Raw genomic sequence first — 25,266 nt, 5'->3', positions numbered from 1 at the left:
GGATCATTAATATGTATGACCCCAATATTTGCATAATGCCAGCCCATTCGACGCATTAGACAAGACAAGGTAAGCAAGCAAGAACAACAGCTAAAAATGGCAGATGGAGCAATAATAACTGACATGATCCATGATTTCATGATATTTTTTGTGATATTTGTAAATTGTCTTTCTAAATGTTTCATTAGCATGTCGCTAATATACTGTTAAATGTGGTTAAAGTTACCATAATTTCTTACTGTATTCACGGAGACGAGAGTCGTTGCTATTTTCATTTTTAAACACGTGCACTCTGTATAATTCATAAACACAACTTCATTCTTTATAAATCTCTCCAACAGTGTGTAATGTTAGCTTTAGCCCGTTAGCCATAGAGCATAGCCTCAGACTAACACAGAATCAAACGTAACCATCTAAATAAATACTTTACTCACATAATTCGAAGCATGCATACAGCATGCATGACGAACATCTTGTAAAGATCCATTTGAGGGTTATATTAGCTGTGTGAACTGTGTTTATGCGATGTGTATATATATAGTCAAGAGCTCGTGTGGCAGAGGAAGCGCATCTCTTAAAGGGGCCGTGCTGAAAAAATCAGTGCATAGTTAATGATGCCCCAAAATATTAAAAAAAATCTATGGGGTATTTTGAGCTGAAACTTCACAGACACATTCAGGGGACACCTAGGACTTATATTACATCTTGTAAAAAAACAATCTAGGGCACCTTTAAATGAGGTTACGGTGACGCATATACACACTGAAAAATTCTGTTGGGTTTAAAATGGACAAACCCAGCGGTTGGGTTGTTTTAACCCACCTTTTGATTATTAATGTTGCCTCTAGTAATTATGTGTCTGATTTTAAATTTTAAGCCAGTCATATAGTAATTTTTAAACAATCGTTGGGTTAAATAAAACTGCCCAGCACGTTGAGCAAACATTTAACCCAACCGCTGGGTCAAAACAACCCAATTGATGGGTTTGTCCATTTTCAACCCAACTGAAAATGGACAGTTTTTTAACCCAGCATTTTTAGAGTGTACAGTGGAAGTGAATGGAACCAATTTTAAGAGGAATCGATATACTTCAGGTGAAATGAAAGACCGATATAACATAATTTTGAACAAAATCAGGCAAAAAGAAGTTTGTTTGGAGTTCGTTTTGGGAGTTCAAAACAGCTTTCCAAAGCAAACTTTCTAGAAAAGTTTGCTCCGGCTGGTAAACACCTTCAAACTACCATTGGTCCGTGGCGATTATGTAATAGGTAGGTGCGCTCTGGTGGTGGACATCTTCTCCAGTTCATTTCCTCTTTTGAGTCCGTCGAGGTCAGACAAAAACAAATGAAAACAAACACTGGAGTGCTGCTTTATAGTAGAAATTTCTAATTGAAAGCCACACTGACACTGTTTTTTCATGTTTAATCCTGTAAAGATGTTTGGTTCAAAGCTATCTATTGTATAAAGTGCTATATAAATAAATGTGGCATGACTTTACTTGACTGACGAATTACAGAGCTCATGCAAACATCCACATTGCTATGATCAAACACTGTTTTCTCACTGCTGTCATTTTTGAAGTGTGTTTATTTTGTTATTGAGTTTAAAGTGCAAAGCATATATTTACATATTCATCTAAACGTCGCTCTCAGCAGTGTGGGCGGCGTCGGGATGTTTGTATATCGCTGCAAAGGTATTTCCAACTTCTTTTTACCCCTAAACAAAGAATGAAAAATAATGCTTCACTCTCTTTCCTCTGTTAATCACAAAACATTTTTTTAACTATCCATTATGGCAGCAATGATACTATTTTACCCCAATACAATGTCATCATTTATGAATGAACCCCATCCACATGGAATTGTTTGGGGTTAAATAGTATCATTAGGGCCATTAACATACATTTACACATCAATGTTTATACAGCATTTAGCAACTTGATTTGGCCAAATGAATGGCAACTACATTTTCTACATGCAAAAGATTAGCCAATCATAGCACAGAATTCTTAAAGGTACAGCTTGTGAAATAACGTGGTCATGTACAACTAAATTGCAACTATTTTGTGAAAGAAACCTTGTCTAACATTATAAGTGAACTAAACAATAGAACATGTCCTTTTTATGCGGGATACTTAAAGTGTCACGCTTTTAATGTGTTAATTAAGATCTTAAATCAATGAGAGCGAAACTCTAAATGGTCCAAGGTCAAATTTCGGTGGTGGGGGGGGGAAATTCTGTTGTGCTGTTCCACAGCTTCAGGCTAGAATTTTGAAGCGGAAGCAGGCAAAAACAAAGTACAAGCTTGTTATAAAAAGATGAAGTTCCAAGTGTTTTGAAGGATGTAAGAATGGCACTGGAGTCAAACTGCAAGTCAAATGAGGTTCGTGAAACTTTTAACATCCAAACATGATTTTTATTTTTCCGGTGTACACTTGATTGCACGCTTTTAAAGTGGTAGCAGATATTTTGATTCTCTGATGTTATGTCTTTGCGTCATTTCTGTGTGAGTTGGCAAGACTTTGCTCTTCTAAAATAGATTTGAAATGGCAGTTCTACCCCGGAAAATCATGTTTAAAAAATGTCAGGTCTCAACCGAACACAAGTTTCACATTAGCACACAGATGAACGTATGAATATTTAATAAAACTCACCACATCTTCACCACAGCCTATTTTTCAAATGCTGTCAATATTCAACATTTCATATTACAGGAAATGTAAACAACCGGTTGTTGGATATCTTTCCCTCTCCCTCTTTCTGTATCTCATTGTGTGTATGTATGTGTGTAGATACCGCTAGGTAAATCAATTGAATGGAAAGTGCTGTACATTTCAGTAACAACTTAATGAGGCAGCCTGATGGCACCTGAAGGTCGTCACATATTATTCTGGCAGAAAAAGAATGACTTGGTTCATTAACTTGTGTCTTTAAACACTTAGAACTGCTTGATTGATTTCAAAGAATCCTCAGAATAATCACAAAAACTACTAAAATTTGTCATTTTAGTTTAACCGCTTTGCTATTTGTCGTCCTTAAGTTGTCTCATGGTGACGGCCTGAGCTTGATTCCTGGAAAGGACATGTTGGTGTGTGGCGGTGTGGCTAAAGCTTAGTACAACCAAGCGAATGCTAACTTCTGTTGAGCCCTTGAGCAAGACTCCAGAAGGGTTGATTCATTTCAGCGTTCCAAAATGCATTGAGATCTATAGAGCGAAGCATCAACTACAGCGTTATCGCCAGCGACGCATCAAACATTGTAGTTCTTTGACTCGAAAAGCATTCGAAATGTCGCCAATGATTACCAGACATATATAGTACATATATTATCTTTGAATTGATAAGTTCAAGTTGGTTTTGAATCATTAATGAGGACTTTTGTGGTAACTACGCTGAAACTACACTTTGGTGTTGGAGAACAATTTTCACTCAGAAACTGCTTGTAAATTTCACAAATGATTACATTGAAACATCAAGTAACACATTGAATTAAACATGACATTTTGAAGTAGAAAGACTGAAATTAGAGATGCACCAATCGTAGAGTTGCCAAGATACAACTTCAATGATCAATGCTTCAAAAACGTAAATAGAAATCAATGACGCTCTTCATCGAGCGCTTACGTACACACGGACCGGTCCGCTGATAGACGGCTACTTTCAAACGCTCCCACTCTTGCTTTCAAAACACTTTCAAATTTGTTGATCATTGTAGCCCAACACAGAAGTTTCCGATGAGTGTGTGAACACAATGGCAAATCAGAGGTCTTTACGAATCCGCTCAACAGCACAGTACCAATTGGTACTGAAGTCAGTACTTTTGACAACTCTACACCAATGTATCGGCCAATAATCAGTACAGGCTGATAAAAGAAATTGTTTTCACTAACAGCCAATCATCAGGGCTGATTATATCCTGTTAATCAAAAGGAGGATCAAAACATATTCGGACTGCAACTTATAGCTACTGTGTGTAAAGAAAATCTCTCTTGTGTTTAATTTAGTGCAAGTTAATGTGACAAGCTCTTTTTGACCCTTTGAATCACCCGTAGTTGAAACCAGCGGTACCACTTGCCAGGTCTTTGCTTACACCAAACATTATTTGTAGCGTGCCTCGCCTCCCATCCAATAATCGCAAAGAGCTTTGTGCTTTGTTACTTGTGATAAGAAACAAAGTTTTAGATTCCAAATTCTGTCGATTTTATCACAAATGTCAAACAATATTTTTAAATGTGACATGACGGATCGCTGTAGCACCTCAGTTCAAGCAGCAACGTGGAACACGAGTCTTTTCTTCCACTTTAATACAAGATATAGTTCGAAAAAAACATGCATGAACATCAGAAGTATGTTGAATGATACAATACAACTTACTGAAATGTATCATGTCTCATGTAATTGCTTAATCAGTGTTTCAACCACAGAAAGAGGTCAGTAACGGGAACAGCTTGTGAACAATGTGTCACTTAAAGTTGCATTTACTGTACATCAGGAAAGTTTTCCAATGTTCATAGTTATCTATATATAAACACTAGAGAGGAGCTTCTTTAATGTAAATTATAAATGCATGCTTGAATAAATTTGTCATGAAGACATGTTTATGAAAACTACCTCATGTGCAACAGAGTTGCATACAAACACTTACATTTTTATTTGAGTGTTATTATTATATATGAAAAATAATACTTGTTTTGTTAACTTTAACCTCTAACATTATAGTAATTTAAATTCCAAGAACATTCTGATAAAGTTTTGCAAACTAAAGTCCTTTTTATAGCAAATCGCCAGGTCTTTTGTGCATGCTTTCTTGCTCACATAAAAACTTTGTAAAATTGTCACTTTTCTTGGGTAGGTGGTTGTGCGTTGCATTGAAAAGATGCACTGAAGCTTGTAAAAGGGAAGCTTGTAAGTGCTGTAGGTTGCTTGGATAAAAGAGCTAAATGATTGTCTCTGTTTCGTTTACACTTCTGAGAACTTTAATTTCATCTCCGTGGACCTTCCCTAGTCTAGAAAATGACATATATTTAGTTAATAACCAAGAAGTGCTACATATAGCACCAGAGCAACAAAGCCGTATCCTCTGAAATGACTGTGTTTGTTTGTGTAGATGTCAGGGAAATGTCTGTTGTTCCCTGAACAGTCAACAGAGGGCATCCTCTCTGGAATTCTGTGTTTATCAGTAGCTCGTTACCATAGTTGCCACACACCTGTGTTGCATTTGGAGCTCATTAGTCAACAGTTAAATGCTCCCTTTGTTTCAACGGTCATTTGTGAAGTCTTATTTGCTGGATTAATATGATCCTGACCAGCTGTCTTTGTGTATTCTGTTTTATTCTCCTGTTTCTTGAACATTGTCGTTTTGACCTTGTCTGCATCTTGGATTTTATTATCATTCCATTGCAATGTATTGGGCAATTATTGATCTGATGATAAAAAATTTAAAGTAACAAAATATTACTGTTGGCCTGTAGTTTGTTGTTGAAGTAGACTAGAGATTGCCGACTTACTAGTATACAGAACACATTTCAAATTTAAAGCTGAAAATGAAACGACAGTACGCAAAGTCTCATTAACGTTAAAACTTCGCATTTACTGATGACAGATCCTTTATCTTTCCTCAGCTTTGACTGATGGTCTCTTTTCCTTAATTTCCCCCCATACTGTAAGTTTAATTAAAAGCTGACATTTTGTGTGAATGCCAATGAGCATTGGGATGATGGGGTGGCGGAAATTACTCTTGCAGAAATTACTCATAAACTAAATCAAAATATTTGTTAATTTAAAAAGTACTCAATACTCCTTCAACAAGATTTGATAAGATGAGTTCATGAAAACTCATGTGAAATACGGTGATTTCACCAAGTAAAACATGTTCCTGGGTTAACATCCTTGTTGATCCTGGAATAACTTTCTAATCAACCAATCAGATTTGAGGGATATGTTTACTGCTAATGTCAAGTTTAGGCTTACAGCAATGGTTAGGTGCTTCTACACCATTCTTATTCATCATTTCCCTCTGATTTTAAGGATAAGTAATGGGTAGGGTTAGGTTTAGAGGTAGGAATAGGGTTAGGACCATGTTTTTAGACAGGAATGTTGTTGTTCCAGGATCAACAAAAGATGTTGATCCAGGAACATGCCTTACTTCAAAATCACTGCAACCTGTGAAATCCGCAGATATTCATTGCATTACATGGAATCTAAAATTGAATAAAACTGTGAATATTATCTATTAAAATAAGTTAATAAACTTTTTTATATTCTGTTCTGATATGATCTAGCCATTCCTTTTTTGAAGATAAATATTGAGACTGTCCTCCATAAACAAGCAAAAAAAAAAAAAAAAACGATAGGTCATTTTCAGTTACCTTATTAGGACCTATATTTATGTTTTAAAGTCTAGCTGGCGTAAAAACAATGACAGTGTCGTGTTACGTCTGTCGTCATGAAATGACGTATGACTGTTATTACCAATCAAAAAGTGCGTTCATTTAAATGCAATGTGTAGACTTTTTACACCATTTATCCTATTTCCATTTAGCAAAAATCTATTTTTATTAATGACTACACCTACACCATCCCTTAACCTACCCATAGGTTGGTTTAGGGATTTATAGTGCATACACACTTTATGAGCACACGCGTTCCCTGCGATCGAACCCACGATCGCGTAATCACATGATTGCATATTGTTATATATTGCAATGTTCTGCCAATTGAGCTATGAACAATGCATTAAAACAATGCATTAAAATGAAAGTGTCCTGTTGTCGATAGGGGTGCAACTTTAGTAAACGCTCCTAGGGTCGTATTTCAGGGAAGTGACAAACGACCCATATAGGCGTATTGGTTGGAGAACATGTTGAAATTCCAAGTAATCTTACCTAACATTTAAAGTTTTATATATTTTTATATTGTAATAATTTCACATTTAATCTCCATAGACACAACATGAAGACAGTACATTTTAAATATTTGATCTTACATGTAGGAAATATACAGAAATTGAATAAAGTTATCAAACACTTCACAGTCTTCTTGATTGCTAAACTTAAAATTATATATAGATACATTTTTGTTAAAGCTACAAAAGTTATTCAGTCAAGAGCAGTGAGTGATTTTCTCTTTTTTTTTTTTTTTTTTTTTTTGATTAGCATTAATATGCAAATTTGACAGCCCAATGGTAATTCATAAATATAATACATTTTGACAAATTGGTAGTTCATTTGTTTGTTTTCGTATAATTTGCTTCTGCTTCCATGACAGTTATATTTAGGGGTGGGGTTAGAGGTGGACCTTCATGCTTACTTTTGTTTAAAAAAATACATTTTCGTATGTCATCTCATAAAATACTTGGGTTTCCTGCTACATTTACTGTTGCTGAACAAAATTTCATTGGCAAAATCCAATTCCAATTAGAATCCTTGCGATCTAGAATTTAATGCAAGGTGTAAATGTTTACCATGCAGATTTCTGGTCACGTTTAAGTTGATCATGCAAATTTGCTGAGCTGAACAACAGAAAACAGCTTGGTTTGAAAGTGACTTCTGCGCGAGCTGTGCTTCATAGATGTCTACAATATTAATATCGAACAATGGACCTTTATCTCATGTGACTGAACCTTTAAGGGTCATGGCAACTTCACCGCATAACTGCAACAAATTGCAACATTTCTTAAACCTGTAATTACCTTGCTTAAAACAAATTTGGCACTTAAGAAGTGTTTTGCCTCCACGAATAAGCTACAGTTCCATACTCACTTCAGCCTTGTTTAAAGCTCACAGTCAGTTTTTAATTACACCAGCTGATTCCCCTAGTTCTCATCAAGGCCTCTGATTACATTTCAGGTCAACAGATTATGGAACCACTTATGAGAAACTCAATGAAAAGGTGGGGGTGAAGACCATCCTCAGCTATCTGTACGTCAGCCCCAACAACAAGCGCAAGGTAAGATTTATGGCATCCGCTTCTTCCGTCTGGTACATACACGCATTGTTAGTCTTCATGATGTCTCTTTTACGAAGGTGTCAAAACATTTTTCAAAGTGATTATGTTTATGTACGCGCGGAGCTCGAACCCCCTGCTCATTTATGACCGCTAACCACGTTGGAAGGATTTCACAGGTCTTCTTTTTGGCTCAGTGCGCTGGTGGCTAATTTATCCTCTGGTAGTATTTACTAAGCTCTCCAGCTTTTTTATGAGATCAATGCATTTTAAAGATTCACTGACTACAGCATGCAGTTTTCACTTGGAGATATAGTAGCATTCAAAGCAAAACATATTCATATCATTAATATTGATAAGGCTGCATTTTTTTTTTACTCTGAGCTTTAATGAATTATCATCTGGATGAAAAGATATTCATAAATTGCTAGTGTTTTAATCAAAGGCATGATGAGAAGGCTTGTATTTATGGCTTGAGGCTTGGGAGTTTGCTTTGACAGTGCAAGCTATCTTTCTCTGTCCTCCTTTTTCTCCTCTTTTACTTTTTCCTTTATCAAGAAGAGTCATTTATTACTTATTTGTGGCTATTAGTCCCTTAATGAAGATGGACCACACTTCCAGTAGTTAGTGTTGGGGTTAGTGTGTTAAGCTACATGCTAGTCATGAAGTTCTATATGCTGAAGACAATTTTAGTTAATTTTTTTTAATTTTAGTGAAACTGAAGTGTTTACAATTTTATATATATAATTTATATACGTTATTATTGTGACCAGGAGGGGATATGTTCGGTTCACTTTTGTCGTGGCCACACCACATAAACTCATGGGAACATTAAAATATGTTGTGGCCATGAGATATTAACTAATGGACCGTCATAGCATGTTGACTCCACTACATATTAACTTGTGGGAACGTAATAATATGTTGTGACCACGACATCATTAAATTAAGGTAACGGCATCATGACCACATGATGTGAAGTCGTGGCTTATATTGAGGGAACGGCATATTTTTCGAGTTTAATAATGCATAAACAAACCTGAATGACCATAACATAGCAGAACAGGAACGGACATGTTTGGTTTACTTAATGGGTATTATTAGTAAATTAACATTTTCAGTTATCCCATGTCTGATTTGAGACCCTAAAATGAACAATTAATTTAAGTTCGGAACAAACTGAATAAGACACCTAACTATCTAAATAGTTTGCTATAAAAAAGACAATTTAAAATACAGAATTTGCAGATGGGACGGTTGGGACATGTCTTTTTGAAACATCTCTCAGCACGGATGTACCTAATACAAAATACAAATCTTCATTTGATTAGCAATTCATTTGTTTGTGTTAAATAAATGTTAAATAAAGTTCTTCCACGAGACCATTAAGGTACAATGTATGCGAATCTAAGTATTTATTCACAGACGTGAAGAATCTCAGGACTAATATTAAATTATAGTAGATGTAAGGATGAAACTCTCACGTTAAACTATTTAAATTGATTTCTGGACATTGTAATGTTCTTTTTTTCTGTTATTGTACATATTGTATGGCAAACCAAGAATGAAGTTTATGAATTATACAGACTGCAAGTGTTTAAAAATGAAAATAACTACATGGCTCTTGTCTCCGTGAATACAGTAAGAAACAATGCCAATTTGAACCACATTTAACAGTACATTAGCAACATGCTAATGAAACATTTAGAAAGACGATTTACAAATATCACTAAAAATATCATGATATCATGGATCATGAACAGCTATTATTGCTGCCATCTGCCATTTTTCACTATTGTTCTTGCTTGCTTACCTGCATAACGTCTGATGATTCAGCTGTGCACAGATCCAGACGTTAATACTGGCTGCTCTTGTGTAATGCCTTGAACATGGGCTGGCATATGCAAATATTGGGGTGTACATATTAATGATCCCGACTGTTGCGTCACAGTCTGTGTTATGTTGAGATTCGCCTGTTCTTCGTCTTTTGCAAAAATCAAATTTACATAAGAAGGAGGAAACAATGGTGTTTGAGACTTTGAGACTGTGTCATTTCCATGTACAGAACTCTAATTATTTAACTATGCCAAAGTAAATTCAATTTTCAATTCTAGGGCACCTTTTAAATCAGCTAAGCCCAAATATAGTTAAATTAGTTGTGTGCTACTTTCAGTTAATTACTTTCAGGCACTTCTACTCAGTCTTGTTCACTTTAACTGTGGCATCTTGGAGCTCAATCATAATGTAATAATCTGGAATGTTTTCCTAACAGATCAATTTTGTTTTGCCTACAGTTATGGGCACTTATTTAGGGATTCATATTTCCCAGCAGTTCTGAACTGGCAGATTTAATTACACTGTGTCTAGACGGCATCTCTACCACCAACACACGCATAAATGTCATCAACATCTGCTCAACACTATACTGTATTGTTTATCCACTTTGAATGCCAACAGATGATCTTTTCTTCAGCAAAACAGCAAACTTGTACACCAGAGGAGGAGAGACAAACCCATAGGAGATGTTCCTTCTTTCTGTTGCATCTAAGTGCTTAGTTTTCCAGCCAGTAATAAAGACAGAACCCAAGTTCACATTAAATAGCTACTCTACCTTCCAATGACATTATAAAACCTGGTCTGGGTTGTAATTAAGGGCTCTACTGTAAACATAATAACAGCTTTGGGTCTAATAGAATAGTCAACATCCATTTTTTCTGCTTTTACATTAACATATAATGTGGGACGGCTATTTATATCCAACAAGCAATGATTATCCTTTAATGTGAATGGGGAATTGAAGCAGGGCTGGTCAATGCAGTACATCGCAAAGAGCCATAATGGCTATAGTGTGGAGCGGACAGTAGAGCTTTATTAATCCATTAATGCTTGTTGATGGTGTTCTTGAGGATGCAATGGAACATATTCAACATAGAGAACAAAGCAGGGAGTGATTATTCATTTAGAAAAATAGTATATATATATATATATATATATATATATATATATATATATATATATATATATATATATATATATATATATATATATATATATATATATATATATAATCAGTGGCATGCAGTCCATATAAGCTGCGAATGCTCTGCATACCCAAGCCATTCATGGACTCTGCAACTAATATGAACATTATAAATTACTATTAAATCCCTTGTTTGATGTGTACCATAAAGCCTACATGATTGGTAATGCATATGTAACTGTCCGTAATTAATTTATTTGCCAAATGATGTTAATTTTCCCTAAATCTGCCAGTTATGGAGACTTCCGGGTAAGCTGATCTGCAGCAGCTTTTGCTACTTTGCGCTTTTGTTATCATTGTCGCGCGTTCTCATTAGTTTGCTGGTCTACTGCAAATTACATGGGCAGGATAAGCTATGAGCGGACCGCTCGCCCCAGAGGAAAAAATAGCTGCTGCCAGATCTCGATAACCGAAAATCACATTGTATTTGATACGAAACTAACTAGACTTAGCCAAATAACTAAAACTATTTTCATAGTATTTCATTTTCTCCATAGAGATTTTTTTAATGAAAACTTATAAATAGTTTAAGGATGTTAATCGATATCATTTTTGTGTTTGCATAATTTCAACTTTTTTTTTTTAAAGAATAGCCTACTGATATTTTTATTTATTATAGCCTACTTATAATTATTATAATTAAATTTTATTTTTTTATTTATAATAGGCTGCTAATAATAATTGTTATACTTTTTTTTTTTAATTATTAATTTAAAAGGTACTTGTGGCATACATTTAAATTGACGCCATGGTGTTTTTTATTTGTCTGATTTAGATCTGTGTCCTAAACTGATATGTTGAAGTATGTAATTTCTATGACACTAGCGGCACCTAGCGGAATACAAAAATGCAGCATATTTTGCAAACACACCTTTCGCATGTTGCGCCTCCGTCGACTCAAACGTCACAAAAGCTCTTACAGGTGCTTGTGAAGTTACGTCTCAACACGTAAATATGGGCTACTCTCAATCAAAGTTCCAACATATTAGAAATACTTTTCTCTGTGTTGCTATTTGTCATGAGCAAGCAAACTGGGTTCAGTTTTTAGAAAGAATGGAGCGTCTTTTCATTTTTATGCAGATGACATCCACATCTACATGCCTTTGAAAGTAAGTGCCTTTGAAACCTTTCACAAGAAAGGTTTAGAAACCTTTCTTGCATGTTTAGCCGATATAAGATCTTGGATGTCTTTAAACGCTTTACACTTAAATGAGAGTTAGACGGAAGCAATTGTTTTTGGGCCCTCTGTGTGTAAAGGAAAAAAACATGTTTAAAGGATTAATTATAATTTATAATATTATAATTTACTCACCTTCATGTCATCCAAGATGTTAATGTCTTTCTTTCTTCAGTCGAAGAAATTAAGGTTTTTGATGACAACATTCCAGGATTTTTCTCCATATTGTGGACTTCACTGTGGTACAATGGGTTAAAGTTCCAAATTGCAGTTTCAACACATCTTCAAAGGGCTCTACATGATCCCAGATGAGGAATAAGGGTCTTATTTAGCAAAACGATCGGTCATTTTCTAAAAAAAAAAAAAAAAAAAGTGTATATACTTTTTAACCACAAATGCTCATCTTGCAGAATCTCTGCAACACACCACACATTACATAATCACGTTGGCAAGGCCGCGCGTGACATAGGCGGAAATACCGATCCAGTGTCTAAAAAGCGAACGTGCAAAGACCAAGTTAAACGGCCTTTACAAAAAAAGGTAAAACAACGATGTCGGACGATTTTGAAGTTGGAGTAGAAAATGAGATGGAGTTTTTTACCCTACCGCGGTACTTCCGCCTATGTCACACGTGATCTTTCCAACGTGATTACGTAATGCATGGTGCATTAAAAGTATATAATTTTTTCTATTGAGAAAATTACCATTCGTTTCACTAGACAAGACCCTTAATCCTTGGCTGGGATCGTGTAGAAGCCTTTGCAAATGCAATTTGGACCTTCAACACGTTGTACCCTGGTGAAGCCCACTATATGGAGAATAATCTTGGAATATTTTCCTCAAAAAAAAAATAATTTCTTTTCAACTGAAGAAAGAAAGACATGAACATCTTGGATGACATGGGGATGAGTAAATTATCAGGAAATTTTAATTCTGAAGTGAATTAATCCTTTAATTTTGCAACTTAAATACATCAATCCAACTATGAAAAACGCGGGAGTTATTTATGATTCCTCCCTTAAATTTGACCAACAGAAGTTAAGTGATCCTTCTTTCATTTAAAACTTCTGTCCAAAGTTAAGTCTTTCCTATCTCTAAAAGACCTTGAAAGAGTCATACATGCTTTCATCTGTTCTCGTTAGGATTATTGTAATTCCTTAGATTTGGATGTCCCAGACCTCTATGACATGGCTTCAAATGAATGTAAAGCACTATTGTTTGTTTTTAAATCTCTTAATGGTCTAGTGCCTTCTTATTTGTCTGATCTTTTAAACTCGAATAAGCTGGTCAGATGTTTGAGATCCACAAGCAATAATTCTCTGTCCCATCCGAGATCAAGAGGTGACTGTGGTTTTGCCGGCTGAAGGTTATGGAACGGTCTACCTTTATCTGTTAGATCTGTATCCTCCGTATAAGAGTGTAAATCTTAGGTAAAGTCATATATTTTTATCCTGACATTCAAATCATCATAAATGATGTACTTATTTTAATTATTCGTACAAGTAACTTTGCAACTACATGTTAAAATAGCTCTCATTAGGGTATTAGTAGACTGTTAGGTTAGGGTTAGGTGTTAAAGTTCGGGTTAGTAGAATAAGTTGACATGTTTTTGAAAAGTTACTTCTAGTCAGTAGAATGTCTGTTGGGAGCATCAAAATAAAGTGATAGCAGATATGAAGCAGACAGTCTACTAATACTTTAATGACTGGTACACTTGCAGCAGATGCAAAGTTATTATAGTGGAATGTCTAAAGTGGACCATTAAAATAAACTGTAACCAACTATGTCTCCAACATGACAAAAGTAGAAACTTCCCAATTTTAAACTCAGCTGGATACTGATATTATAAAATAATGATGAATGGAATATTTTAAAATTCTATTTTCTCTTGAAATATTAAGCAGCACAATTTGACATTGATAATCAAATGTTTCTTGAGCAGCAAATCATATTAGAATGATTTCTGAAGGATCATGTGACACTGAAGACAGGAGTAATGATGCTGAAAATTCAGCTTTGCAACACAGGAACAAATTATATGATAAAATAAACTGAAATACAAAACATTTTAAATTGTAATAATATTTCACAATATTACCATTTTACTGTATTTTGACCAAATAAATGCAGCCTCTGTGAGCATAAGAGACTTCTTTCAAAACAAATTCTTCAAACCAACCCCAAACTTTTGAATAGTAGTGTAACGGATCTGATGTGTTCTAGTCACCACACAAGGAAATGCAGATACAAAGTCTTTAATTAAACTCAGGAGAATCAAAGTAACATGAAAACTCTAAATAAAGACAATACAGGACAAGAAACTCTCTCAAACTGAAGGCTTATATACACAGCAGACAAAGGGAGAAACTAACTAGACACCTGAACTGAAGACACCAATTCATCAGTAACCAAAGAGACAAACAGGTAGGCACACAAGGAGAAATGAAACAAACAAACTAGAAGATTAAAAAGTGCACAGAAATCTGAATGAAAACAGAACATACATGTGACATTATCCTCCCCCTCCCAGAAGTCTAAGGGGTGGGAGTCTACAGGGGCCAGTTGCGCCAGCTGTGCGCAAGTTACAACGTAGACTAGTTTTGACGTAAATGGGCACTAAGTTACAACTTACGCACTACTAAATATTTTTGTGTTGCACCATTAAACTTAGTTGAAACGTAACTCTACGTACACACTAAATATTTACGGAAGCCTCCTGTCAGGAGTAACGGTTGGAATAAAATAGCAGACTGACTGAACTGCATCAATAAGCTCTTGTTTTACCTGACAGACTTCATTCTTTACACATATATGATGCTGCTGACATTTACAGTGTCTTAAATTTTAAGAGAGAAAACATCATGTGAAAAGATTACTTTGTTAGACACTCTTCAACACGAACCCGTTAAACAGCGCGCCGCTGTGTGCATCGGTCCTATCACTCCGTGTTGGGCATGTCAAATAAAATCAGTCATAATCAATAAATGTAATTTCTTATGTTTTTGTTGTTGTTGTTGTTTCAGTATTTATTTATTGATCCTTATTAATTTCGTTTCAAATACAGTTTCTGAATGTTATTTACATATAAAAACATTTAGGCCTATGATTAAGTAGTAGGCTATTATATTTAATGGGAACTTATTACTGTTAGCTACGTGAGGCAAAATAAGTCAGAATGAAGGATAAATTGAGATTCACGGAATTTCAACAACTTCTGCTCCTGTATTTGAAGGATCACTGAAGGTAAACGTCATATTATGCGACTACGCATTACTTTACGGAGACCTTAAGAGCTACTAGCTACATTCTGCCTTAAGAACAAATGGTGCAACCGAATAAAGTACAGAGTTAGTTACAAACTAGCTAGTAGTTTCTAAGCCACTAGTGTGGACTTTACGTTCCAATTTAAGAAAGAACTTACGAACGGCTGGTGCAACCCTACCCAGGGGTCTACAGGGGTGGGAGGTGGGCACCCTGGAGGCGGACAAGGATAGTCTTTGGCAGGACAGGAAGCCTCCAGGTTGGGTCACCGACTGTGTAAGGCGAGCCAAAACACCTCAGCACCAAGTCAAGTGTCCAATCCACTCCAAAATAAGTCCATCAACTCACCTTCAGTGCATGATGACAAATGGCAGAACTGAACAAATTCCTCAATCTTCTGGCCATGTTGATAGATTGAGCACAACTTCTCTAATGTCAAACAAGACATTTTTGTAGCTCCTCACTCTTTCTGGTCCTGTATTCTGTAACAGATCTGGTGTGTTCTAGTCACCACACAAGGAAATGCAGATACAAAGTCTTTAATTAAACTCAGGAGAATCAAAGTAACATGAACAAACCCTAAATAAAGACAATACAGGACAAGAAACGAACTCAAACTGAAGGCTTATATAGAGGGTATGAACGTGACGTCATCATCGACCGTTATGGCTGCGGTCACGTCCACTGAGTGGCACAAAAATTAAGCGGCAGCATTGGTTTTTAGCGTGAATGCCGCGAAAAACACACAAAACACATCCAAAACGGGAAAGAGCCTTGTGATTAACTGAACAAATAGCTTTGACACAAAACCCTGAGGTATATATCTAAAGACTGCCGAAAGCTACAGAAAAAAAAGCAAACGGATCGCTGCAGTTCACAGAAACAACTGGACTCCAGCAGAGAAACATGGATTTTCAGTTATCATTTTGTCAAATTGTTGGATTTTGAGGTAAAATCATACCGTATATATTTTATTGTTATATATTGTGTTGACAACTCATCAATTAAATATTTACTATCTTATATTCTGCATAATTTGGTGTTTTTAAATAAACACTGACAAAAATACTATAAAACTATAAATCGTCGCTGCCCGATGAAACTCACGTATGTCCAAAACGGTTACTTTTCAGGAAGTGAAAAAAACACCGTATTTCAAAAGCAGTTGAATGTAGCGTTGTCATATTTGGTACGGCATCTTTACATGTAACCATATTCTTGCCAGTGTAATGATATAATCCACATTTGACCAAAATTGAGTTTAAATGGACATACGTGCATATTTTACAATAACGGTGATCGATACGCGTTCTTCCGATCATTAATTAGAATGGGCAAGTCGCGTTTCATATTGACAGATGAATACGCTCAGTTTATTAAATAGCCTACGTCTTAGTTTATTAAATATGCTTAGTTTATTTAATATTAATTATAAATTTATTAAATGTCTCTTGCAAACTATGAAGGGACAATGAATCAATACACTGACATGGTAATGCTAGACAGATACTTTGTTTGCACAGTCCTACCGTAATTTTGTCACTTCTAGACGTACGTCTGGTGTCAGGGGGGAAACGTTTACCTCGATAAAGGAAAGTCATTGTCTCACCAGGCTATGTTTATTTGGCAATGTAACCTCACAGTGTTATTCGGCTATCCAGTGCCGAGCTTCGATGAAACTTCACGAGACCGGAGAGATGCTTCCACAGGGCGGGAGATACACAGCGTGATTGACAGCTTTGACACCAAATGGATATACGTGAAAATCAGATGACATGATTTCACAACTTTTCATTGGCCAATTAGATATGTGAAGCATATTGTATACGGAAATTAACCTGGACATTCAATCCGTCGAAAAATCTCGGCAAAATGGACATATGTGTTTTTCATCGGACAGCGACGATATGTTTTAGGGCTGGACAATATGACGATATAACATTGATATAAGTGATTACGTGGATTTAAACCTACCTATATTGTAGTTATATAAAATATTCACAGGCAGATTTGCTTTATGTATTTCCCCGGCGTCGAAATCAGGCACATATAAATGTCAGGAAACACGACTCCTGGCTGCATGTAAATATCTAGGGATTAGGTTTATTTGACAAGTTGTAAGGAACACATTCAATTCCAACCTTTAGTGTAATTAATTTGTTTTTCGTTCGTTTTTGCAGTTTCCCCTGTTAAATCCAGTCACGCAGCAGGTTCTTTTGCCACTCAGTCCAGCTGAGGGAGCGCGCTTTCGGCGGGAAAGTGACGTCGATGCATACCCTCTATACACAGCAGACAAAGGGAGAAACTAACTAGACACACCTGAACTGAAGACACCAATTAATCAGTAACCAAGGAGACAAACAGCTAGGCACACAAGGACAAATGAAACAATTAAACAAGAAGATTAAAAAGTGCACAGAAATCTGAATGAAAACAGAACATACATGTGACAGGTATAAATATTTATTTATGCCTGTGAAAATATCCTATGTACAGTACATTATCCAAGTTTTTTGAATCTTCATCCTTCAAATCACAAAATGTGATACAGTAGCTTATCTTAAATACAGAAATTACATCTTCAATTCAATATTAGTCTCTGTGTGCCTCTTGTTCTCTCTCACTGCCAGTCTCCCACCAGCATCTGACCACTTCTCTTCCAGGGTTTTGGCACTGTTGCCGTTTGATTTTCCGCTCCCGTCTACAATCTGCTGCGGCTGCACTTTCTGCTGTGCGCATTTACCTTTTCCCTGTGGCGCTCACTCACTGCTCAAAACTACCGCACGGTGGTTTGGCTTCTGCCTCACTAGTCTAATTATCCACCATCCTTTAATGATTTTAGAGAAATATTTTAGCCCAATATGACAGTCAATTCTACAGGGTTAATTCACTTTCTCCATTTCATTACACTCTGACTTCATATAATCTTTGCTATAGGAGCTTGCAAAACATAATTTTGCAGTAACACTTTTGCCACTGGAACAGAATTTGGCATAATTTTGATATTTGTTGATGCCTCAAATTCAATTTGTCACACCCTGTAAAGCCACTGAAATAAGAATGAGAAATTTCTTTGTAAAAGGTATAATAAAATAAAATCATTCTCCCGGAGAGCATGGGCTATTTCAGGACAGCAATTTCATCTTGAGTAAATTTCATATTCACTACAAAGCATTTTTGGCATTGCTCATTTTTCTCATTTAAATGTCTGCTTGATTCTTTTCTCCCTACCGCCTTGGACGAATTACCCACATGACATTTTGGCACCGGGACCACAAGATCCATAACTGATTGTTAATCCTCCAATAGATTTCAGGCTCTTCAATTGACTGATTTAGTTATGCTCAAGTCATCTCATTTTGTTATATAACATTGTTTAGCACAGATGTAGATCATAACTCATGACTTGGACATGAGTTAGACTCCAATCACTCATGACCAAAAACTCATGACTGGATTAAATGTGTGTGAAAAAGCCATTCCAATGATCTATGTCCTTACTGAAGACAACTTCTATCCATACTGTTTGCTAAATGTACATCCTATCAGGAAATTATAGTATGTCTACTTAGTTTTGATATCATAAAATGATGGCACGTGTCAACACAAACATGAACATGACAAAAAATGATTTTCTGAACAAATATTATTTTGTGTTTTTCAGTAAAATATCTAAACTTACTTAAGAAGTAAAATGACAAAAGATATAAAGTCTTGTTTTCTGAAAACAAACAAAAAAATATAGCTGCAATCAGCAATTCGGGGCCAAGCCCCAGTAGGGGCAGTAGCGCAATACGGAGCAGGAAGAGCAAAAACAGCAGAAATTGAATGTACATGCAAAACATCTGGTTCAGAAGGACAGGTGGAAATGAAATGAAAATCAATAGAAGTTCAGAGAACGAATACGGAATGAACTAAAATACTTGTATCTCATTGAAGAGGAATAAAGATTAGCACAATCCTTATTTGGATAAAAAAGGTATCAAAATGACTCATTACACACAATTGTATAAAGGAACCCCACACAAGATTCGAATCCACGACCTCCAGGTCCAAGGTCCATTTCTCATCTCATTGCACCACTGTGCAAGTGAATGTTTCCACACCTGCCGAAGTTTATTAGTTCATGTGAAAATGAACTCAAAATGAAGAATTCTTATAAAGCTGCACTTTAGATCATTCTGCAGCTCATCATGCTGTAGTGCAATACAGAGCAGGAAGAGGAAAAACAGCAGAAAATGAACAAACATGAAACAGCTGGTTCAGAATTACGGGCAAGAATGAACTCAGAATGTACATAAGCTTAGATGAAAATGAACACAGCATGAAACAAAAAGCATTTATTTCTAATCCAAGAGGCAGTAAAGGAATCAAAACACACTATTTTATAAAACCGCTCCACCTGGGATTCGAACCCACTAACTTCGGATACAGGGCTCTTCAGATAACTGGCTTTACACATTGAGCTACTTGAGGATGCACATTCAACAGACTGTGGAAGAAACCTTTTAGTCTAACAAAGAATTCACAAAAAAAGCATTACTTAGCATGCTATCCATATTAGCATGCTAAGCTAACTTAATACTAATGAAGCTCATGGTTAACTTGATAACTGAAGAGCCACATTAAAGAGAATGACAACTGGTTAGCATGCTAAGCAATTAGCATGCTAAGCTAACTAGCATAAGACAACAGACACAAGCAAGGTCACATTCAGAGATGAATATCTTGGGAATGGTAGCGAATATCAAAAATCCATTCAGTCATTTCTGTGCGGCTCGGTCCAAAGATCACCTGAGCTGATTTTGGACAAAATTGGACAAAAATTGTAGGAGGAGTAGCGAAAAAACTGTTTTCCATTTATTTCAATACGGCGGACAGGTACATTTAAGGAAAATGACAAATGACACATCGTCGGAATCGGCATAAGCCAGGGAATAAAATGACATAAAGCATATTTTCAAAAGTTATAAGTGGTTTTGCAATAATCATTACATCTGTGGAACAGTAGGTGGCGCTGTGTTGAAACTTCTCAGGTACCTTCAGGACCTTCTAAAGGTCATACATACCAATTTGTGTGAAGATATGTCAAATTGTTTAAAAGTTATTGCAATTTATGACAAAATTCAAAATGGCGGACACGTGGTTCATCCGATGTTGACGAATTCGATATCCTCGGATTCGGCATGGCACAGGGAATCCATAGACACCAAGATCTTGATTTTCTAATAAAGTGTTCAAAAGTTATTGGCCAAAATAGCCATTTTTCAGATCTCATGACCTGTAGGTGGCGCTGTTCCCAAATTTGGCATGGAACCTCAGAACATGGTCTTGATCAAGTGTACCAATTTTAGTTTTGATTGCTCAAAGTTTGGCCGAGATACAGCCTCTATAGCAATTTTGGGTCAACCTCGTTAACTTCGTGACATCATAACTTTTGAACAAAGATGAATAAAAAAAATCTGTTCAGTCATTTCTGTGCGGCTCAGACCAAAGATCACCTGATCAAAGTTTGGACAAAATTGGACAAATTTTGAAGGAGGAGTAGCGAAAAAACAGAATACTGTACTTTTCAAAATGGCCGCTACTGTAATGGGCGGAGACTTAATGTAAGAATTTTAATAGAATCAGCATGAAGAGACGAATCAGATGTACTAAATTGTATTTTTCTAGAGCAAATGGTTCAAAAGTTATAAACTTTAGAATGTTGAATTTTTGAACTGGTGGTGGCGCTATAGAGTTGGTCCTAGAGACTCCAAAATTGGTCAGATTTCTAGACATGACCATCACTACAAGTGTGCCAAATTTCATCATTTTCTCATGTTCCGTTGATAGGGCTGCCATAGACTCCCATTCGGGAGGAAGAATAATAATAATAAAAGGGAAAACGTACAATTACAATAGGGGCTACAGCCCCTTCGGGGCTTGGCCCCTAAAAAGTATTAATATTAAGTGACTTAATGCTTAAATCAAGAACAATTATCGGTTACACTTTATTATAAGGTGTCCTTATTAAATTCAAATGTAAATACCTTTAAGTACTGAGTAATATTAATTGACAACATGTACTTACTACAGGGTTATAGTAAGGAATAGGGTTTGGTTTAGGGCAGGGGTCGGCAACCCAAAATGTTCAAAGAGCCATATTGGACCAAAAAAACAAATCTGTTTGGAGCCGCAAAAAAATAAAAGTCTTATAACGTTATAAGCCGTATATGAAGGCAGCACAATAGGCGTTTTAAGCAGAACGCTTTTTCAGCTGGCTAAAAACGCTTTGGTGCACACACGGCCTAACGAGGCGCTGAGCGTCTTTCTCACGCTCAAGCGCTGAGAGCTCGGCGTTACCTGTCGCCTCGAGTTGAAGAATATTCAACTTTGAGTAAAACACTGTGCTCATCACTGTCACTTTTTAGTCACTTTCCAATCATAGTGGAGGAGGGGCAGGACAAATACAACTCCGACCAACTGTCACATTCTTGCTGTACAACGACATTAACAAGCAGAGAACGGAACAAAATGGATGAGAAATTAATATTGCTGCTCTCCGAAAATACATAGCAAAGTAATTTAACATTGTGTCAACATTTTAAGTCTGAAACACATTACCCGCAAAATCAGTTATAAGTAACAGTGCCGCGGATATTCCGTATCATAGCAACAAAGCGTCTCAACGGAAAAAAAATGTTGCGCAGCTGAAGCGCTCTCATGGATTTGCAGTTATCATTTTGTGTCAGATTGATGGATTTTGAGGTAAAAATCACTCCATATATATTGTATTGTTATATATTATGTTGTCAAATCATCAATTAAATATATTCCATCTTATATTCTGCATAATTGTGTGTTTTAAAATAAACACTGACAAAAACTATACTATAAAACTATATATGTTTTAGGGCTGGACAATATGACGATATATATAACATTGATATAAGTGATTACGCGGATTTAAACCTTCCTATATTGTAGTTATATAAAATATTCACAGGCAGATTTGCTTTATGTATTTCCCCGGCGTCTAAAACAGGAAACACGACTCTTGGCTACATGTCAATATCCATGTATTAGGTTTATTTGACAAGTTGTAAGAAACACTTTCGAGTCCAACGTTTAGTGTAATCGTTTATTTTACTCGCGTTTTCGCAGTTTCCCCTGTTAAATCCAGTCACGCAGCAGGTTCTTTTGCCACTCAGTCCAGCTGAGGGAGCGTGCTTTCGGCGGGAAAGTGACGTTGATGCATACCCTCGCCGCGCTGAAACGTGTGTTGCAGGCTATGACGCAAATCTTCGTTGACAGAAATGTTGAAATGTAATATTTATTCTACACATTTTTACAGCATTGGAAAACGTTAAGAATTTTTGTGTCATGTTTGTCCTCCTACAGAAACCATATGAAAACACAAAATATATTCCCCCCATTTTCATACATTTTTGAAAAAGCTCCAGGGAGCCACTAGGGGAGCGCTAAAGAGCCGCATGCGGCTCTAGAGTCGCGGGTTGCCGACCTCCGGTTTAGGGTTAGTTGCATGTTATACTGCATAATTTACTGTTATTACTACTGTAAAGTACATGTAACATAGGTTACAGTGACATTGTAAAATAAAGTGTTACCCAAATATCTGCCAATGGGATAAGAAAAATAAAAGTTTGTTTAAAGTTTGTTTATCTACTTAATGTATAGGTTATCGACCTTTTTTTATCTACTTAATGCTGATCATTATTTCAGAAAAAAAAAAATGCCTTCAGTTATTTTTTTTCCCTAGTAAATGTATCTTGATTTAAAGGCACAATATGTCATTTTCACCGCTAGAGATCCAGGGTTCCTACGCGGTTTGGAAAAGTATGGAAAAGTATGGAATTTGATTTGAGTTTTTTCCAGGTCTGGAAAAGTATGGAAAAAAGAAATCAGAGTATGGAAAAATATTTGTGTTTCCAGACTATTGCCTCTATTCAGTTTTCTAATTTATTATACCTGCAAACTAGTCACTTTGTGGCAAAATACATCATTTATGTGAATCGTTTAAATCCGAAGAGTTATTTTTTCGGGGTGAGTGACTGTGTGACACAAGATTCTCATAAGAATTGCAAATGGGCTACTATTTTTCCATAGACTGGATTTAGTCACTATCTTTCTTGGCGCTCTGTAGCGTGACCAGCCATCTCTTTGGCTTTACTAGTTACAACACAAAATGATTGAACATCTGAAGGTATATTGAAAGATACAGTACAACTTACCAAAATCTGTCATGTCACATGCAATTGATTAATCAGCGTTTCAACCGCAGAAAGGCGTCAATAAAACAGCTTGTAAAAATGTCACATTTAGCCTACCTCAGAAAAGCCTTACAATGTCCAATAACTCATCATTTAGCTACAAAAATTAACTTTGAGAGGAGCATTTTGATAAATATATGCTCTATAGGCTATTACATATTCATTGTATTTGTACTTAACATGTGCTTCTATATTGAATACATAAATCTGTTTTATGACAGTCACCATTTAAATGTTTAGGCCTACATAAAGAGTAGAAAAATAATTGTCACTTTTATTATAACGTTATTATAAAAACTTCCTTATGTGTAAGTTAGCCTATATATAAGTAACTTACGATCAATTTAACCTAATATTATAATGACGTACCAGCTGTGGTTCCCTGTATTGTTTACAGCATTAGTTGAGAGATTTTTTTCTTTGAGGAAATTTGCCATGTACTGTACCTGACAGGCCCAAATTAATCAATACTGAATCAAAGGTAATCAAATCAAAATCAAATTGCAAGCTTCTGAATCAAAATCGCATTCAATTATGAAATTTGTCAATGCTCAGCTCTGGTGCCAAAATGTTTTATTTTTAATTTTTTACTTGAAGCAAATGTTGTTTTTTCCATTTATGTTCTTTTCAGAGTGCACCAGAATGCTTCCTTTACATGTTAAAATCACAAAAATCTTCTCCTGGGGAAGGATGCCCCCAGACCCCCTACAACTATCTACTTTCTACATGTCACCTTTTTCACCTCTCTTCACTTTGCAAATATGTTTATAGAGTTACGAATTTCTAAAATATTACGGAAACTGCTTGTGCTACTCATACTCGTAGGCTACTCTATAAAAATACTTTGATACATATAATATATGATACATATAATGTCGAGAACAGAGCAGATGGATAAATCACAGAAGGATCTCTATAAAGGAAATGTATCGAATTAATAGACAAATTAAATATTCACGCCTATGTAGCGAGTGGTATGGCCGGAAAGGGAAACAAACTAAGTCATGACAACTTGTTAAACGGAATATATTAGTACTTGTAGATTTTATCCCCAACAAAAGTTACAGAGGTACGTGGTTTTTAAGAAGAGAAGGGCCTAGGACATGAATACTAAATACAAAACTTTATTTCAACAATCAAACACTAATTTAAAAATCACTAAAAGACTGTAGGACCCGGACTACAAACATGAAGCAGTGACATTTCCTCTCTCAAGATCCATTAATCAGTTCATGTGAGTACAGTTGTTCAATATTAATATTATAAAGCGGCGAGAATATTTTTGGTGCGCCAAAAAACATAGAAAAGGAGACCGAGGCTCACCAATGGCAGAAATCGTTTGGAAGGAGGTCTGGAAATTTGAGTATGGAAAAGTATGGAATTTTGAAATGGAAAATGTGTAGGAACCCTGGAGATCGCTTATTCAAAACAAAGGCATAGCTTGATGATGCTGCGAATGAGCGTGGAATCACGGGAGTTGTCATCTTCACTGCACAGCCGATGAAAAGCAATCCGATGGACTTGGGCAGAAATCATGTTCATGGATGAGCTAATTTATTAAAGGTGTTGTAGA

At 36.0% G+C, this 25,266-nt stretch overlaps 1 protein-coding gene across 1 annotated transcript in view; it reads left to right on the top strand.

Moving 5' to 3' along the window:
* The window catches only part of sorcs1 (sortilin-related VPS10 domain containing receptor 1), a 246,243-nt gene that overhangs the window by 136,475 nt on the left and 84,502 nt on the right, over window positions 1-25,266 (top strand). The window contains exon 3 of the mRNA XM_067402693.1: window positions 7,846-7,945. Coding sequence (XP_067258794.1) covers window positions 7,846-7,945 — 100 coding nt within the window. The remainder of the gene's footprint in view (window positions 1-7,845; window positions 7,946-25,266) is intronic.

The sequence above is a fragment of the Chanodichthys erythropterus genome, chromosome 12 (assembly GCF_024489055.1).
Source record: "Chanodichthys erythropterus isolate Z2021 chromosome 12, ASM2448905v1, whole genome shotgun sequence".
NCBI classification, from domain to species: Eukaryota; Metazoa; Chordata; class Actinopteri; order Cypriniformes; family Xenocyprididae; genus Chanodichthys; species Chanodichthys erythropterus.
Note: the sequence above shows the minus strand (reverse complement) of the source record. Positions and strands in the feature narration are given on the sequence as shown.